Consider the following 19,181-nt stretch of genomic DNA (forward strand, 5'->3'; position numbering starts at 1 on the left):
AAAGAAAATTTTCCTAGTCTCCTGTCTAAACCTCTCCTGCTGCAACTTGAGGCCATTTCCTCTCGTGCTATCACTAGTTACTTGGGAGAAGAGACCGACCCCCACCTCACTACAGCCTCCTTTCAGGTAGTTGTAGAGAGCAATAAGGTCTCCCCTCAGCCTCCTCTTCTCTAGACTAAACAACCCCAGTTCCCTCAGCCACTCCTCATAAGACTTGTACTCCAGGCCCTTCACCAGCTTCATTGCCCCTTTCTGGACATGCTCCAGCACCTCAATGTCCTTCTTGTAGTGAGGCACCCAAAACTGAACACAGTATTCGAGGTGTGACCTCACCAGTGCCGAGTACAGGGGCATGATAACTTCCCTACTCCTGCTGGCCGCACTATTTCTGATACAGGCCAGGATGCTGTTGGCCTTCTTGGCCATCTGGGCAGACTGCTGGCTCATGTTCAGCCAGCTGTCAATCAGCACCCCCAGGTCCTTTTCAGCCTGGCAGCTTTCCAGCCACACTACCCCAAGCCTGTAGTGCTGCATGGGGTGGTTGTGTCACCTTAAGTACTGTGTGCAGCTCTGGGCCTGTCATGGTTTAACCCCAGCCAGAAAGTAAGCTCCATGCAGCTGCTCACTCCCCCCTTCAGTGGGATGAGTGAGAGAATCAGAAGGGAAAAAGTGAGAAAACTTGTGGGTTAAGATAAAGACAGTTTAATTGGTAAAGCAAAAGCAGTGCGTGCAAGCGAAGCAAAATAACTAATTCATTCACCACTTCCCATTGGCAGGCCATCTCCAGGAAAGCAGGTTACTTAACAGTTACTTGAGAAGACAAAATACTGTAACTCTAAATGTCCTCCCCTTCCTTCTTCTTCCCCCAGCTTTATATTACTGAGCATGATGTCATATGATATGGAATATCCCTTCGGTCAGCTGGGGTCAGCTGTCCCAGCTGTGTCCCCTCCCAACTTCTTATGCATCCCCAACCTACTCACTGGTGGGTTGGGGTGAGAAGCAGAAAAGGCCTTGAGTCTGTGTAAGTACTGCTCAGCAGTACCTAAAACATTCCTGTTTTATCAATGATGTTTTCGGCATGAATCCAAAACATAGCCCCATACTAGCTACTATGATGAAAATTAACTCTATCCCATCCAGAACCAGCCCAGGGACCCACAGTTTAAGGATGTGAGGGTCCTTTAATGTTGCGGTAGGGATCGACACCGACAAAAATATATGTAAGAAGGCAGCCTTTATTAAGTTACAAAAAGCCAAGATGGCTGAGATGGCGCAGCAGAAAAAGCATACCCTTTTATAATCTTTCTTATCTGTCCACCGGTTCATGCACTAAGGCTGTTCTAATGATTCGCTCAGTAGCTCTGTCCATTCACCTCTATTCACATACTGATTGGCTGGAGCTCCTACTGTACTTCCCACTTCATCTACTGTTCTCTTGCCAAATTTCTGCTCTGTGGTATTCACTTGTTTAGTCTTTCCTTGCTCAGTTTCTTATCATCTCCTCAAACCTGTTTACAACATTCTTCATTCACTTCTTTCATCTTCTCACGGGTATACTGAGATGCTATCGAGGCCAATTTCATCTTCCTCAGTCAGGCTATCCCCGAGACTTTGGTGCATCCAGAGGAGGGCAACAAAGATGGTGGAAGGGCTGGGGGGCAAGTCCTGTGAGGAACAGCCAGGGACTCTGGGTTTGCCTAGTTTGAAGAGAAGGAGGCTGAGGGGCGACTTCCTTGCTCTCTACAGCTTCCTGAGGAGGGGAAGTGCAGAGGGAGATGCTGGTCTCTTCTCCCCGGGATCCAGTGACAGGACGCATGGGAATGGCTCAAAGCTGCGCCAGGGGAAGTTTAGGCTCGACATTAGGAAACATTTCTTTACAGAGAGAGTGGTCAGACACTGGAACAGGTTTCCTAGAGAGGTGGTCAATGCCCCATGCCTGTTGGTGTTTAAGAGGCATTTGGACAATGTCCTCCACAACACCCTCTAACTTCTGGTCAGCCCTGAAGCGGTCAGGCAGTTGGACTAGATGATCGTTGTAAGGCCTTTCCAACTGGAACTACTCTACTTCTAAAGCCTCTTGCCCTAATTAAATACAAGGGAGGATGAATGCCTCAGTACTACCTGTGACTTCCCTACACTACGACTGAGAAGGAAAATGATATATTCCAATAGGAATTTGAAGGGGAAATGCTTAGTGAGAATTAAGATCATGTTACTAAGCACAGCAGTGATCTCAGTAATGTATGTTTTCTTTGGGCACAGCTCAGAGTGTCTGGATGATTCTCTTGAAATCTCATGGATTCCCCTCACTGGCTTCAAGGAATTTTTTTTTTTTTCTGTCCATGCTTCTGTTCTAGCTGAGATAATTACCAGCTAATAAATGTTCATCAGCCCAATAAGGAAGGAATCCACGATCTGTGGTTATTTACCCTCCTAATCACTCTGTTTCATGATGCTTTTTCCTGATGTGCTAATTATTGTCAAAATAAGCAGACACTCTGCCTTGGGTTATGTGAGAAGAGAATTTGTTGAAAAGTACCAGTATGAAATTTGAAATTTGGAAGAGTCAGTATGGTGACAAAGAACATAACTGTCATCAGATTTGCTCTTCTAATTCTCATACATAAGCGGGGGAAAACACAAGAAAAGGGGACAGCAAATGGTTTAGCTTTTGTAAAATTGGAATTCATAGATTTGGTGTGTGAGAGTGTATAATGTCTATTTTTCAGTGAACACCAAGTCATTGACTCATTATTACCTGGCAATCAACAGGTAAATTCCCTGCTATGCAGTCGTTGATGGATATGGCAGGACTAGTTTTAGAATCAATCACTTTATTTAATAGCTAAGGAATCTAGTTTTCTATACTGACCTAAGTACAGGGAGTACATAGCTAGCTTGAAATCAGATAATAATTACTGAAATACTAGTGAGCAAATACATATAGTAGCCCATCTATGAAAGCCCTGGATTTAACAATTAAGCAGCAGCTATTGAAGAGATGACTGTATTCCTGTCTTTACTGCATTATAGTACATCGCTTTTCTGATTTAGAGTGAACTATATTAGAAAGTATTTTTTATGAAAATAAAATAAATGCCAATGCCTGTTGAACCTGTTTCTTCCAAAGCGAGACAATTTTCTATTATGTAAGTATTCTCTCATGTTCAGGGCTACCAGATCTGGAACACTCTCCCACCAGGTGGTAATTACAGACACTTCTTCAGAGGGCCAGTAATCTGTTTAGTGATCTGCCCCTCACTTCCCATACTCAGAGGCCAAGATAAGCCAAGAAAACACCAGCTGTGTGAAAGAAAGAAGAGGAAGTGAAGCAGTTTCTTTGGTGGTTGGTGACAGTGACAGGCAGCATGCTCTGGAATACTAATGTGTCTGATTAGACCACTCTCATTTCTCTGCAGTTCCTGGGGATGGAAGGAAAGAGGGAAACATAAAATTACATGACCTGGTTTTAAGTTGGGAGCCACAAGACTCTGGCATAGTACTGCAAGTTTTGGAAGTGTTTCAGTCGATTTTCTTGCTGTCTGGATGCGTAACTAATCATCTCAGAGAAACTCATGAACAGGTCTCACCTCTGACAGCAGAGAAACTCTTCTGAGAGAGGAGAAGATGATGGAATTTTGATCCTTTCTCAATTTAAGAGCTTTTTTCCCTAATTTACCTCTAAGATGAGTAGGTACCAGACTGATGCACTGAAATGCAATCAGATAAGTAGGAGCCAGGAAGCTATGTTCCATGGATGTGGATTTTCTGAAACATTATGACTCCCTTTATATGCATGCTGTCTGAGGGACCTTCAGCACTATTTTATTGCTCATTCTGTCAAAAATGCCCTGCCATGGCATCACCCCCTAGGCACTGTTATATTACCAAGACAGAAGAGTGTTTTTTCTCTTTAGAGAAAAATTTTTAGCTTTTAGTTCAAAGTTAAGTGATGACTAAATATGTCTTGAGCAGTTACTCGTGACTGCAGCCTGAGACAGGACTTCTTAATTCCGGTAATCCCTTTCAGTTCCTGTAGCCATGAATAGCTAGTGTTACCCAAGGTGTTGTGTGCTGGCTCTATCTCTCAGCTGTGCTTTACTTTCGGAACATGAGAGCCAAGTCCATTTCCCCACCCACAAATTGCTCATAAGGGGGACTTACATTAATGGTTTTAATCATGACTACTTGATCTGCCTCCTTGGCTGCTTTCTCTGCAATTTTGACGGTATTGTTGTCCCAGTCAACAAAGTCTATGGCCATCATTCCTTCCACTGCACTGGGGAAAGAGTAAGGAGCAATGGGGAGGTGGAGACAAATGATGAAAAGATAAGGAAGGAGGGGGGAAAAAAGGAAGAGGGAAAAAAAGATAAAGGAGAAGTGATTGTTAAAGTATCACAGTTGATAGATTCCTGCAACAAGGGAGTTCAACTAGACAGATCCAGGCACATGGCTCTTTCTTCCCTATCAGTAGCATTTCCTTCTCATTATCTTTTCCATTTGCCATTCTTCATAGCTACATTTTGCTTTGCTACTTCCAGAAACATGTTGACTCAAGACTCACTCTGAGGTCTCCTGCTTGAGTATGTGCAGCATACAAAATGTCAGGGTAGCCCATACAACTGGAGATGTTGTTATGAGGGTAGTAGAAGAGGAATGTGAGACACATCTCATTCATGGTGGTTGGCCCACCCTGCAAAGACACAAGGATGACTCAGAGGTCAACTGAGACACAACGAGGAGACTATTTCTCCTTCAGGAAAGCTCTCTTGTTCACAGCTCAGGCAGATCTTGTCTGGTGGAAAGAAAATAATTAGTTTGTTTGTCTGAGAATTAGAAACAAGAATCAAAGAATCCTCACAAGAGTCTAATAAATAGGTTGCTCTGCAGTTTTATAACTTAAATCTACTTATTCTATCCTTCAGGAAAACTACTATATTTTTATATAATATATAATCTGAAACTTTGGAAAGTTCAACTAAAACATGCAGGGAATTAACTGAGTGTGACATCCAGATCAGAATTTTTCAGTTTATCCCTACTTTTGGAATGGGCCCAACCGAATAAAACAGTGTTACACTCTGCGAATATAAACCCTGTAATACGCTTTAGATCAAACCTTGGTTTCTTGTGCACATTTCTAAGTGCAATAAAGTCATTAATTCCTCTGCATGACGTGTGCTCTAAAATAAGTTACAAAGCTTGAGTATGACAATAATTGTTTACATGTGAAGTTCTGCAAAACTGCTGCCTCGTCTCACTAAGAAGAACTAAAAAGAGTGTCTTCATATTTTGAGAAGTCCAAATCAGATCCAGCTGCCAAATTACATCAGTTTCTGTATTCGACTTCTGCTTGTTCACTAAATCCAAGTGTTCAATGATTGAAAACCAACTCAACTGGAAGTTTTGCTACTTGCACTTAACAGTTTGAGCAAGAGTTATCTTGTATGGTATTAGATGCAAGATATCTTTGGGATCTGTTCATCAGCTTATAGTAGGAGAGTCTTGCTAGAGAGCTGCTCTCCAGCCATGGAGCAACTCTGCAAGGCATGCCTCAGTATGTCCATGGTATTGTATCTGACACAAGAAGTTTTTGCCAGGGCTGTATTTACTTGGGGAAGAGTAATGTCTGCCCAAAATATTTTAATTGTGATAAATTGATTTTAAAAGTAATGGAAGGTTTGTAGGTAGAAAAACAAACTTACAAAAGTAATCCCTGACCGAGCCAATATCTGAAAGTTGCATTCAACCAGGATCTCATCCCCCAGGGAACACAGTAGGTCACACTGTCACAGCAGTACAGGCAAAGCATGCAAAATAACCGCTCCAACATGGGGAACCAGGAAACTGTGAAAACAACAGGCCGCAGACTGACAAAGGATGAAAGTGTCGATATGCTTTGACACCTCTGGTACTTGCCACCACCCCACCCTGCCCACCCACAGCTACATCCCAGGGAGGTTCATACTGGTTTGATTATGAGGATTTCCTTCATGTCCCGAATCTCCTGCAGTCTGAAGTTATACTTATTGTCCTCACAGATGATCCTCAGCTGCTCACCATTGCTGGGGAAGACAAACAAGGGGAGAAGGTTATGATCACAGAATCACAGTGGTAGGAGTTGGAAGGAACCTCTGGACATCATCTGGTCCAGCTCCCCCACCAAAGCAGGCTCACCTTAAGCAGGTCACACAGGAACACATCCAGACGTGTTTGAGTGTCTCCAGAGAAGGAGACTCCACAACCTCCCTGGGCAGCCTGTTCCAGTGCTCTGGCACCCTCAATGTAAAGAAATTTTTCCTCATGTTCAAGTGGAACTTCCTGTGCTCCAGTTTGTGCCTGTTGCTCCTTGTCCTGTCACTGGGCACCACTGAGAAGAGCCTGGCCTCATCCTCTTGACACCCACCCTTTAGATATTTATAAGTGTTGATAAGGTCCCCTTCAGTCTTCTCTTCTCCAGGCTGAAAAGTCCCAGGTCTCTCACCCTTTCCTTGTAGGAGAGATGCTCCAATCCCCTCATCATCTTTTTAGCCCTCCGCTGGACTCTCTCCAGTAGCTCTCTGTTTCTCTTGAATTGGCGGCCCCAGAACCGGACACAGTGCTGTAGGTGTGTAATGTTTCCAGAGAGGGGTAAGGAATAACCTATTCCTGGATGAAATAAACAGAGCTGAGAAAAATCCTCTCCAGAAATCATGCCTGATCTCTTTTGTACCGTAATTCACAGAGAGTATTTTCATTAACAGTCAGTCCCAAACATTGAAATTTCTCACCCAACCCTCTTTGGTCTGGAATCCAAATACAGATTTTTTACACATCAGTAATTGTTGTGCCTTTCAGATGACAATCTGGGATCCCTGAATTAAGAACTCCAACACTTGCATTACAAAACACTACCCTAAAAACAAAGACTCCCTGACCCCAGTGGAGTAGAGTTGGCAGGCAGTTTAGGACCTCCCTTGCAGGTGCAGAAGTATCACATGTGAATTCTTCCTTGTTATTTCTACAGTGATTTGTGCTAACTGCTTCTTAGGTGGTCTCTGCTGTGCTTGAGCACTGCTTCTCTATCCGCATTACAGGTCCTTAGGTCTTGCTAACTACATCTATGGTGCACACTGCAAACTGCATCAAGATATGCAGCCCACAAATTGTTGTGGTGCTTATGGGCAGGCTGTCCCCAGCAGCTGTTGCACACTCTTGCTGGCTTGTTGTAGGCCTGCTTTGTGACTGCTGGCAGCTCTGAGCAGGCGAATTGTTAGGCTCACACCACTGTCCAGTTACACCTTATAGCAAAATGGGTTAAGGAGGGAGGAACCTGGCTTGGAGGCCAGGCTTCACAAACTTCAAGTCAAGAAAGAAGATGCTCTGTCATGACACATGGTTTATGTATACCTTGTGACTTGGATAAAGAGTAAGAGCCAGAAACTATTGCTATTGTCTGGAACAAAATAGCTCTGCTAAGTCACTCATACTGGCTATGTGTGACTTTTGGCCTGTGCTGGGGTATTCTGGAATTAACACCTAAAAAGGAGATGGGCCTGCCCCTAACTTGCTATCAAATATTGTAATCTGCTATATTCTGCCAAGGTCAAGCTCCAAAGCATCTGAGGTCTCCACTAATTGGACATGTGACTAAGAACATACCTATCCTATGTGTTACAGGGGAAATCCCAGAAAAATCTAGTCACCCCAGCTGCTCGCTGTGCCTGAATCATCTCTGGTCAGAAGGTGTTTCAAACACTTGACCTTCTGCTCTGGAGCCTGTGCTTGAGATGTCTTCAGGACAAGGTTGTAGCATGGTAAAGTCTGTAAAGGTCCTTTCTCTGATACATTCTCATCCTAAGTAAACTGAATTGTTGTCTTAGTCCTCACTACTGATTCCTAGCAAAGAGACAGAACCTTCCATTTTTCTGAAGTCTAAAGAAAACTCTCCTGATTATATCACTCCCTGCTACTTGTAGCATGCACTTGGAAGGTGCTAGCTAGTGAGATGGAGGGAGGCTCACTCCTCTTCTCTTGCTGTCTAGCATAGCAATCCCAGTGTCAGGCCAGTTTGGGTTGGAGATCACTAGCATTGAAGCTGAGGGATGGCTTTGAAGCTAATAGGTTTTACTGATGTCTACTTTGCTCCTTTACCAAGGGACAACCACATTTGCCAGCTATAATCTGATACTCCTGAGAGACACAGACAGGCATAATTGGGCAACAGACATATTCACAATGCACCTTTCAAGTTACAAAATCCCCATTTATTTAGTCTAGTTATAGCAGATCAAGTTTGTTTCCTAAGGTTCTTAAAAAGTTTTCCTGTGCTTTTGCCATGTCACAGTTAGGTGACAGAGGCTGCTGGGTGAGTATTTTGCAGATAGAGTTGGCCGGAGAGGGGAAAATACCCATCAGACATTTGTGCTAGTCCCACTTTTCTGAGGTTGCCTTTGAAGGAATTTCTTGTCACTTGGCCCCATTTCTTGGCATGCTGGCAAGTAGGTAGCAAGGTGTAGGGCCAGGGTTTTTAAACCATGTTTGATTGTAGGGTGACATTGGTCTTTAAGAATAACTGAGGAAGGCCATCTTCAAGGGCAGATGTGCCATTTTGGAGCAACCTAGATTCTTCTGAGTGACATTTCATATATGTACTTAGAAGCTAAACTAGACGGCTCCTGCCCTGCTCATAACTCAGTTTGCATTGGTTGTGGAGGGCCAGGCACTCTCCTGTCTTCCACAGGTTGTCTACAGTGCATACTTGCATACCTACATGATCAACTCAGTATGTGTGGAGTTTCTGTAGGGTGAGTGAGCATGTGAGGCAATATGTGAGACAGTGCAGGGGTCAGGGGATTTGGTGTGAGAGCACAGACATCTAAGGACCAGGTAATGCCAAAGTTTCTCCTTGCCATTCCATATGGAACTCACATCGCGCCCCAGAGTGTGCACATGCAATGCAATGTAGACAGGCAGGGAACTTGATCTTGAAGGTGTCACAGTGACAACTCCAAGATTAGAGTGCTGCTGCAACATCTTGGACTACACCCATATTGCTAAATATCATAGCATAGTGGATTGTTCTTGGCTCACTGGCACAGACTAAGTGTCTGCCTCTCTGTAACTGTCTGCAGTGTGATACTTGGCTCATGTTGGGTTACTCTGAAATTAGAAACTTAAGGAGGAGATAGACATTATACCTATACTACCAAACACTTAGACCTCTGTGATGCCTCTTTGGCATAAAGCACAATTAAGTTTTAGTTCTGGGTTTTGTTTTGTTCTCAAATTCTAAGCAGCTGAAGTAGTGTTCAAATACTTTGCTGCAGACAATGACTGGCTATTTTCATAGCTTGAAACTGAGAATTCGTGCTTCATGGGCTGGGGTGTGATCAGAGAGCACATAGTGGTGCTGAAGTTTTTAGTGTGGGAGGATGGTGGAGGAAATCAAACCCAGTGCAGTTGTGCCCATGCAGCCTGAGGGAACTGGTACACACGATCCCCAGAACTGTGCCTGTGTAGTCTCAGAGTAAGTCTGGGTAGCTGGACCAAGCCATGTAAGGGCACTGTCCATATCTGACTAGTGTTGATGAGCAGCAGACCAGTGTTTGAGCTCACTGCCTGAACCTGTTTTATTTAACAGAGGGCACAGTCCTGGTCTCTTACTTTCTGCTGAGCTGACCCTTCTTTGCCTAGGAGCTAGTTCTTTGCACTACAATTCAGATGCTGCAGCATCTCCTGCACTGACAGACAGATGGAGATTAACCTGGGAACATCATTCTCATCCACTCCAGCCTAAGAGGCAGGAACTGATCCTGTGGCATGGGCAGCAATGCTGTGTGTTTCCTTCTCTTATTGGTATTGAGCAGCTTTCACTCCTCTGCCAGACAGGTGTGTGAAGCAAGTAGGCGAAAACATGTACATCTGCAACCAACATCCCATTCATCTGCAGTTCAAAATGAAGTATGTCAGAGCCTGCCCATCAAGTCAAAAGCTTATGTAAATGTCAGCTTAACATTTTTTTTTAAAAAAAGTCTAAGACCATTTCCTTATGTAGTCACTACTGATTGCAAGTTTGCTCTGGTGAACCTTTCTGAAAATTGCTCTTCTGGCTTTAGGTACTTTGACATAGTTGTCTGAGTTTGTGGTATCTCATGCTGGGTACTGTAAGCATACCTTGCTATCAGCTATGTAAAAAAAAAAGACAAGATACAGTAGATAATAAGTTAAACAGATACATGAACTCTAAGAAAGAGCAGATAATAAAAAAGTAAAAGCAGAAATTGTAAGACACTGATCAATGGGACATTAAAAACATCAAAATGTAACCCTTAAAAGAAAATTTTTGAAATTGATTAAAAGAAGAAAAAAAAAAGTACCACAGGTCTCATAAAAGGGAGCAAACCTATTGGATTTTTGAGAGGGATTGTTATCAGATGGAGGGAATTTGCTATCAGATGCTTTGGGAAGAGGTCCAAGTTAGGGAAAGAGAAACAAACATGGGAAAATGGAGAGAAGAGAGAAGAGAAGAGAAGAGAAGAGAAGAGAAGAGAAGAGAAGAGAAGAGAAGAGAAGAGAAGAGAAGAGAAGAGAAGAGAAGAGAAGAGAAGAGAAGAGAAAACAGAAAACAGAAAACAGAAAACAGAAAACAGAAAACAGAAAACAGAAAACAGAAAACAGAAGAGTCCAGTTGCACTTAAGCAGACTGCTGGTCAGTATGTTTGTCTGACCATCTGGGCACAGATGCTGAAAGGACTTATGGTCTGGACCAGAAATCAGAGAGACCCACAAATGTGATTACATATGAGAGCTGAGTGAGCGAGCGTATGGTTATGTTTCTCTAGTGAACTTCAAGCCTCATTATCCAGAGCGGAGGAATAGAACTGGGGCGTTTGTGTTCTCCATGCTTGTGGGCAATGTTCGTGTCTGCGTAGTGCCTGTAAAGGTGCTGTACTCCCGTCCTTGTTGACCTGTTTGTGGCCAGCTGAGTCTGTGCTCTGTGTGTGTGTGTTTTGGTGAGGTGGAGGGTGTCTATATCTTTGGAGTCTGCCCCCAGCTGGGCCTGGGAAAGGGGAAAGTGGCAACCTCACATCTAGCAGTCCTGGAGGGACCTGTGAATCCCCTGGATCCCACAGTCCACCGGAGCTGGTTATTGTTAGCAGTCACTTGGCTGTGTTTTGAGGCATCTTAGATCTCCACTCTAGAGATAACTTCTTGACCCGAGAGAGAGCATTACATCCTCCCAGCCTAGTACTTGCCTTTCTGCGCCGGTACCACACACCTATGGTAAAGCAAAGGCCTCTTGCATGTGGTGGAGCGGACCACCTTGAGCCTCTTGGGAAGTCACTACATCCTTCAGGTTTTCTTTCTCTTTCACTTAGATGGGGTGAATGGGTATTAGACCCATGGTTCTAACATGCTTACCCAGCTCTGCTAATGCTCTAGGGCCAAATCTTGGCTAAGAAGTGTTATTGGAAAAGATACTCATTTTGCAACATGCAGAAATGAAGGCTAAGATAGCACCCTGCGCCAAATGTCTTTTTTACATGTCTAGAGCAAGATGAAAGCCCAAAGTGAGAAAGATCAAGAAGGATTTTGTGTGGCTTTCCCCACACTTACTTCATCAAACTGGCTGGAATTGCAAAGGCCATAAGATCTGTAGGATTCTGCTCCAGGAGGAATGAAATGCACAGGGAAAGTGAAGATGCCTGTTTGCAGAACCCCCACATCATATTTCCATAGCTCCAGAGTATAGTAGATTCGTACCCCTGAGCTGTCCATTAAACCTGTAAAAGAAAAATGACCACCCCTTCAGCACTGAGTCCAGAAATATCAGAAGTGGGGCCTGAAGTAACACACACAGTGTCCCTTTCCAATAACAGGTTGGGAGAAGTCATGGATTAACAGGAAGACCTAAACCCTCCACCCTCACCCAGTGGTATGGTCCACTGTAATGTACAGTGTCAAAGTTATTCAAGATACACAGTTGCACAGTTCTTCACTCATAGTGGATATGGATCCAGCTCTGCTCAGATGGTTCCAGTCTCAGATGATTCCCATAAACTCATTCCACATTTTTGTTTCCCTTTCTGTAAAATGGTAGCAAATACCGTGGTGGCATTCTTCATTTCGTGCCATAGGGATTGAGTGCTGGAGGTCATGGTAGAAGCCTGAGGTAGTATTATTAGGCTCTCAGGACTTCATCCTGACCCTTGGTACATCTCTTTCTCCCACAGCCACTCTATCCCTTCCCACACTGTTCCTTTTTCCCATGGTGCCTCCATTTCCCTGATGTTTTCCCTAACACTCCGGCTAGTATCATAGCAGGAAGACGTGCTCAGCTTTTTCAATGGTAAGATCTGTCTAATCTAAGCAGATATAACTATCGATGTTTCTAATGTTAGTTTAAGTTCTTCCTGAATGGGACCCCAGTCCAGTTTATTCTTACTGTCCTGAATGCTGTACTGAGCAACATATGGAAGTGTTTCATGCAGAAGCTGGTTTCTAATAGACTTGCAAGTGAGGTCTGAGGCTTCCATCCTAAGGCTGTTCTTTGTCAGACAACTGCCCAGCATTTACCCACCTGGTAACAAGTCAAAATTGCTGTAATGGATTTCTAGTCAGACGTACTGAGGGTCCCAAGGTGTCCCTATGGAAACTGCAGCTTCATCTGGAAATTAATATTACAGTTAACACCTCTGCCTAATTCTGTACATATATGACTGTGTCACTCAATTCCCCACCTAAATCATGCTATATGTAACCCGTGGGAGGGGAAACAGAGAATTAGAGAATAAAAAGAGGAGAATAAGAGGTAAAAATTGGGAGAAAGGGACTGAAGATCTAGAAGAGATGGTTGATGGGCTGTGCTTCTCTTCCTCCAGCCAAGATAGTGACGCCTTCTTGGTAAGAATTGCGCATTCGCCCCTGGTGAAGAATACCCAGGAAAACTTGGCTAGCGTTATTATAGTATTTTAGCGCTATTGCAGTAAGTGCATTTATCAATGGTAATTCTGCACCTGTTATATCTGTCGCTTTAATAAATTATATGTATTTGCAACTTTGTGAAACTGCTTCAGTGAAAGCCCCTGAGAGGACTCTGACAGGCAAATGTCACATCCTTACTCTTAACATGACAACTGGACAAGTTGACAACAAGGATGCTACCCTTCATAACAAGAAAAGGGGAAGAGAATGGGCCCTGCAGACTCACCTCTCCAACAGCCCAGCCCACAAGCACCTGAGAGCACAGGGCAAAATCTGGATTGGCTCCATAGCAACCATCTATGCCACAGGGTAACGTGCTGGCATTGCCACAGGCATGAACAAGAACGTGATGAACCAAGGTTATGTTGTGGGGTGTTATTACAGGTTCAAACTGTAACCAAGAGAGAGTCAAAAAAAAATTACTGTCAACCCTAAAATATTTCTTTCCCAGGCAACCAGAAAAAGCAGCTAACCATGTCTTAGGCAAACAGATATAATCTGATTCACAAAATGGACGGTGAACTGGATGATGGTTTTTCTGCACATTTCAGTGTGCACCCAGCAGAGTCCATTTTTCCAGAAAGGATTTACATCTTCCTTTAAAGCACCTCTATTTAACTAGAATCACGGGTATGTCTATTTGACCTGTTATGCTGGGCAGTGTTCTTCCAGACTAGATATGTATATAGTCTACCTCATACACCAATTTCTTGGCTGCAGTGTCCTTTTTTTTTTTTTTTTTTCCCCAGTAAGGCAGCCTGCAAGTTTACCTTGTAGATACGGTGTTTCTGCTGACCATGGGCAGTGGGATAAAGGTACATGCATATTTGGTTTCTTCAGCTGGAATGGCAAACTGGAAAAGAAACACACACAAGTCACCTGAGGTTCCCCTGGCACAGGGAATTGGAGAAGCCAAAGGCAGGCGATGCAAGATGAGTGAGACTCAGAACTGGAGGGGGCAGGAAGGATGATGCATTTAGCAAGCAACTGCTTGGTTTTTGGTTGCAATGAGTGAGAGGATTAAAGGGTCAAGAAGATGAAACTGTATTCTGGTGTATGGCAAACACATTTGTCAGCTCCTCCAGGTCTTAAAGTCTTTTTCTTTCAGACTTTTTATGTTGTGGTGGGTTTTTTTTTGTTTGTTTGTTTGTTTGTTTTTCTGAAAGGGAATTGCATTACTAATTTGTCTATTGTAACATAACCAAGTGTAGGAAACATCCATTCAGCTCAATCAACATTTTTAATTGCTAGTTTTCTGGAGTCATAAGCACAACACATGATAGCACTAATCCCACAGATCTTTATACAAAAATAATGCCCCTCTTTACTAAGGAATGTTACCCATGCTGATCAGCAGGTTCTGCTGTGTCTTGAGTGAGTGCTGATTGTGTGGGCTGATGCTATTTAAAGAAGGAAGGTGTTAATGCAATACCACACTGAGTTGATACTTTTGAACTCCATTTGACAAGGATGGTGCATGTACCACAAGGTTACGCTAAGGCAAGGCTCCAGCTCTCCTGGTAAATCCCTATAAATGATGCTGAGATGCTGCCTAAGTTGATACTGGAGGCAGCACACACAGTAGTGTGTATTGCGTTTACTGAACTCCTAGCCAGACTTATCACAGAGCATCTAAATGTATATCCATTATTTCTCTCCTCTGTGATATTGTGTAGTTCCCATGAAACTAAGATGGGAAGCAGTAAATACCTGCAGTATGTTATAGATATTTTTATATGGGTCTATATGGATGGGATAGCAGACCTGTATACTTATATACGTGAGTTAATAATTATATTGCAATTCAGTAGCACCACAGTCTGCATTTGGCTCTGTAAACTCTAGTCAAGGGAACAGGGATCTCCTTACAGCATTTTCCTAACAAATAAACCCTTTACCCTCCACACTGCAAGCTTTCCATTCCCACCTCATTCCTACTCTTGCCAGCTCTATTTGCCTTTTTCCAGGATCAGTCATGCCCTTTTGACCTCTGCAATCCAAACCTCCAGCATGGGCATGATCAACTTTGCAAGAACAGCAGAAGAAGGGGACATTTTCAACATGCCAAGTAAAGTTCTTGTCCAGTACTTACATTGTCCAGCCTCAGGTCATAGGTGAAGAATATTTTGGGGTCAGATGGGCCTCTGTACCTCATCAAGAAAAGAGATTTGGAAAATCTTTGGCCTTTAAAGAATTGTACTATGCCATCACTGCCAAATGCAGTAATGAGGCATGCTGTGTCCACCTGTAGTGGGAGTGTTTCACTGGAAAATCTCCTTAATTCCTTCCCATCAACCATGCACACATCTTCACCTTACATCACATGCTTTGTACAACTGCACATGTATTAAAACACAATCAACATACTAACTATGTGCAATTAGAAGTCACCTAAAATAACATAACTGTGCATATTTGGTACATACCCAGACACTCAGACAATGTCAGAACACAAAATAGTGTGTTCTGACACACTATAGACATCAAAATAGTGTCCTTGAAATTGACATTATAAATGTGACTCTATGGTTCCATATTATTTTTTTGTATTCCTGTTATTGTGCTGGTTTGAGAAAAACCTGTCATTCTCAGATCTGATCTGAGGGATTTGGGAATACAGTGGGACATAAGAATGGGTCATTTGGGATGTTGCTTGAGCAACCCCCCTTCTCACTGTGATATCCAGGTCATTTGGGTCACATGTCCAGAGGTGGTGTTTGAAGAGCATGGTGGTGAAAGTCCCATTCTCTGTCACTGACAGCAGTTAGTAGTCCTGCCTCTCATCTTCCTCAAGCATTGCCTCATCTACCACATGACAATCCCGGAAAAGGATCAGTGGTCAAAGCAATAGAGAGAAGAGAAGAGCTTCCTACAGTCCAAGACATCATGTTTCCAAGTAAAGCATGTGGGACTTGAGTAATTGTCAAAGCATTTCATTCTCCAAAAAGCTGCTCTGCTTTCACTGGTGAATTCTACAAACCAATGGAAGAAAACCCACATCCAGTCCTTGCTATATCCAGCTGCTCAAGGAAGGAGCAAACCCAGGGTCCTATCACTCAGAGGCTGGCCTGGATAGGATGGAAACTAGAGGATCATCCCTGCTCCCTGAGTGAGTGACCTGCTGCATGCTGAGGCATTTTAGCACATCTGGCTCAACCACACAGGGTGAGAAGTAAAATAAGCTCTGTTGAAAAACAGAGGAAGTTACAAAGTAAAATATTTCAGGCATACCAAACCTTCTACTTTAACTCTTAGGTTTTCCACACCACTTGGAACCTGGGCCTGGTTGTGGATATTGAGCTCTCCTAGAAACTGCAAGCTAATCAATGGCTTTAGCAGCACAGGCATAGTGAAAAAGACAAATAATGCATGACTAGAGGTCATCAAATGCAATTGTTACTCAGTAAAAAGGCACAGAAAAGTGAGGCAGAGTTTGAAAAACATCTAAATGTCTAGTTCCCGTAGAAATCTTACTGGGAACAGAATGGGCCACAATAACTGTGCTATGAAAATACGAGGTGAAAAGGTGGGGCTGGACAGACAGCTGCAAAAGGGAAGAAGAGTAAGAAGGGTAGAAAGCATAAAGCAGACCATCAAGTTGTCAAAGGCAAGCTGACTGACCGAGATCGCATCATATTTTTGTGGCAAAGGAGTTCAAATGACCAGAAAGGAGAAGGCAGTGTCTGCAGACGGGATGAAAATCTCTCCAAGAAAAACCTGAAACATACTAAAGCAAATGTCTCCCTAATATACAGCTGTTAAGTGCTACAATGAAAAGAAAAAAATTTTACCAGACAACATTCTGGTCAAGGAAGAACATTTTTATATTAAATCCTTACTGGTATTTTTTTCTTCCCGTCTCTGTTCAAGTGATTGTTTCAATATCTGCTTACAGCTTTTGCTAAATATCCCAGTATCTCCTCTAATATTCTTTCTTCTTGAATTTATCCATGGATTTGGAGTTTCAGAATACTCTAAACAATTTTTCTTTAACCCAAATGCTCAATTTACAGAGGGACATATCGTAGTTTGAAAATACAGCTTCTGTTTTCATGCTGTTTTGAAATACCTGTGTCACTCTTTCATTAGAAGATCCAAATTCAAAGATAAGTAGTCTGCAAATAAGCTATTTTGAAATAAATACAATATTTGAAATTAAATATGCCTTATGAAAGGGGAAGGCAGTAAACAGCTGAAAATACCCCTCCACCTTTGTGAAAACAAGCCTTTTTGGCTAGTTTTTCACCCGTTGGACATTACACAGATAATGACTTTGTTATGGTTGTAGTAAAGAGGAAAATTAAAACAAAAAACAAGGGTGTAAGAGAGAGAGGGTTAGAAGGAGGAATGCAAATGGAACACCCCACTTAAACTCCATTTGCAGGAAGTAGCGTATTTTTCTTTCAAACTGTCTGTTCCATGGGTTCAGAGGATGTGCTTTACAGCCTACTGAGCAATGGTCATTAATGTTCTTGCTTACTGGAATGTCACCAGACCTGAATAATTGGGAGTTATTTTCTGATATGTAAAAGAGTTGAAAAAAATCTGAAACTTTTGTGGGACCAAAATTATTTTCTAATATAAACAAAGAGTTTCAGCTACTAATGCAGAAAAACATTGAAAATGTTAAATATCTCTTCTGAAAATAGTGGAATGCTTAATATTTTTGAAACCAAACACTTAAATTTTTCCTCTCAGGATGTTCTTTTAGGAGAAATTAAATGCTTTGTTTTTACCCCAAATCACTTAAAAAAAAAATCATTATTAAAAAATAAAGAACAAGTGTTTCTTTTAAATTGATCATTTTTTTTTTCCCTTTAGTCATTCACTGCCAAAAATCCCCTGTCTGTGTCACAATCACAAAAAGATTTCAAAACTGGGTATTACACAAGAACAGTTTTGCAACCAACTAATGACCATAACCAAGGCTAGCTACCTCACCCCCTCCAAAGTTCACCCATTTTAGACAAGCACCGAGACATATTTAATGCAAAACACATTTTACCGTTTTGTGAAAAGGGAACAGAAAGCAACTGAACAAAATAAAATCGCTGTGACTGGCAAACTCTTCATCAGTGTAAACACTTTCTTTCTGTTTCTGGATAACATTAAACTGACTTTCTCTTTCATGATCAAAACAAAACAAAATAAAACAACACTGTTTTTTTATTTAGCACCCTCAGTGGCATTTTATTCCTCTAAACTCCAGCAGTTTTAACAGTAGGCATCTATCCTTAGTGGCTGCCTTTACAGACAAGGGAAAAAACAGCAAGTCCCAAGGATATCCTATCCTATTCCTAAGGGAGACATTTAACAACATCAGGAAAAAGCAATCTTTGGAGGTGAACACCTGTCTCCACTTACTATGGAGGAAACAAGTGAATTAACCTTTGAAGAGCTTCAGTGAGGGAAAACATGGGTGTTTCACATCTGACTCTTGCCTGAACTGTCCTCTGGTTTGGATGAACCAGAAGTTACACTCGTAGCAGCCTCTTCCAGCTTCATGGTAGGTGATTGCTTCAGTCATATCTAATTGGTTCTGTCTGTGGTTTGTGACGTGCAGATGAGATCAGTTTATTTGCCTAAACAACATTATCTAGTGCCATCTGGGATACCATAGGGTATCTCAGGTGGCTGCATGGGGCTAGCAGGCATGACACGGGACCTGCAGAAGAACTGGGCTCTTCTGGATGGTCAGTCAGAGGCCATGCCAACTGAGGATCTCTAATAGCCTTGGACATCTATCTTTAGCCAGTTGAGCCCATATACTTTCAAGGCAATATACTTGGAGCATGACTCTTAGCAAAGGGGGATGCAGAGGAAGTCTTTTCAACTTACAGAGAAGTAGGTGCTGCCATTTGGGAAGACACCTCCTATCACAATATCAGATCCAAGCAACTCTCCATGAGGGCTGAATCCAAATGCCACCCAGCCAGTTGTATGGACCTGCAGCTCAAATGTTGTCAGCTCATGTTCGTCATGGTCCCAGTGGAGGTAGACCATGTTTGAAGGATCCAGGAAGATGGACAAACACAGCAGTGGAGATGAAGGCTGACTAGAACAAAAGCATGGGAGGAACAAGAGGAGGAGCATACCCTTGATTCTTGAGAAGAGAACTGCCATCATCCACAGCATCACTGCAGTTTCTGAGTCTTGCTGGTACCTTGGGCAGCTATTCTGCTACAAGGGGCCCAGTTTATATGGAAGTGCAT

The 19,181-nt window shown here is 42.7% G+C and overlaps 1 protein-coding gene across 1 annotated transcript; it reads right to left on the reverse strand.

Annotated features, from left to right (window-relative positions):
* Window positions 1-4,101: 4,101 nt before the first annotated feature.
* LOC104349369 (DBH-like monooxygenase protein 2) lies at window positions 4,102-18,972 on the reverse strand. Its single transcript, XM_086461008.1, is given in 12 exon segments — window positions 4,102-4,277; window positions 4,564-4,696; window positions 5,709-5,789; window positions 5,972-6,069; window positions 9,840-9,877; window positions 9,879-9,928; window positions 11,602-11,768; window positions 12,566-12,661; window positions 13,186-13,360; window positions 13,740-13,759; window positions 13,762-13,822; window positions 18,808-18,972. Coding segments are annotated over 12 exon segments (1,260 nt in total).
* Between the last annotated feature and the right edge of the window lie 209 nt (window positions 18,973-19,181).

The sequence above is a fragment of the Leptosomus discolor genome, chromosome 1, assembly GCF_034619465.1.
Source record: "Leptosomus discolor isolate bLepDis1 chromosome 1, bLepDis1.hap2, whole genome shotgun sequence".
In the NCBI taxonomy this organism is placed as follows: domain Eukaryota; kingdom Metazoa; phylum Chordata; class Aves; order Leptosomiformes; family Leptosomidae; genus Leptosomus; species Leptosomus discolor.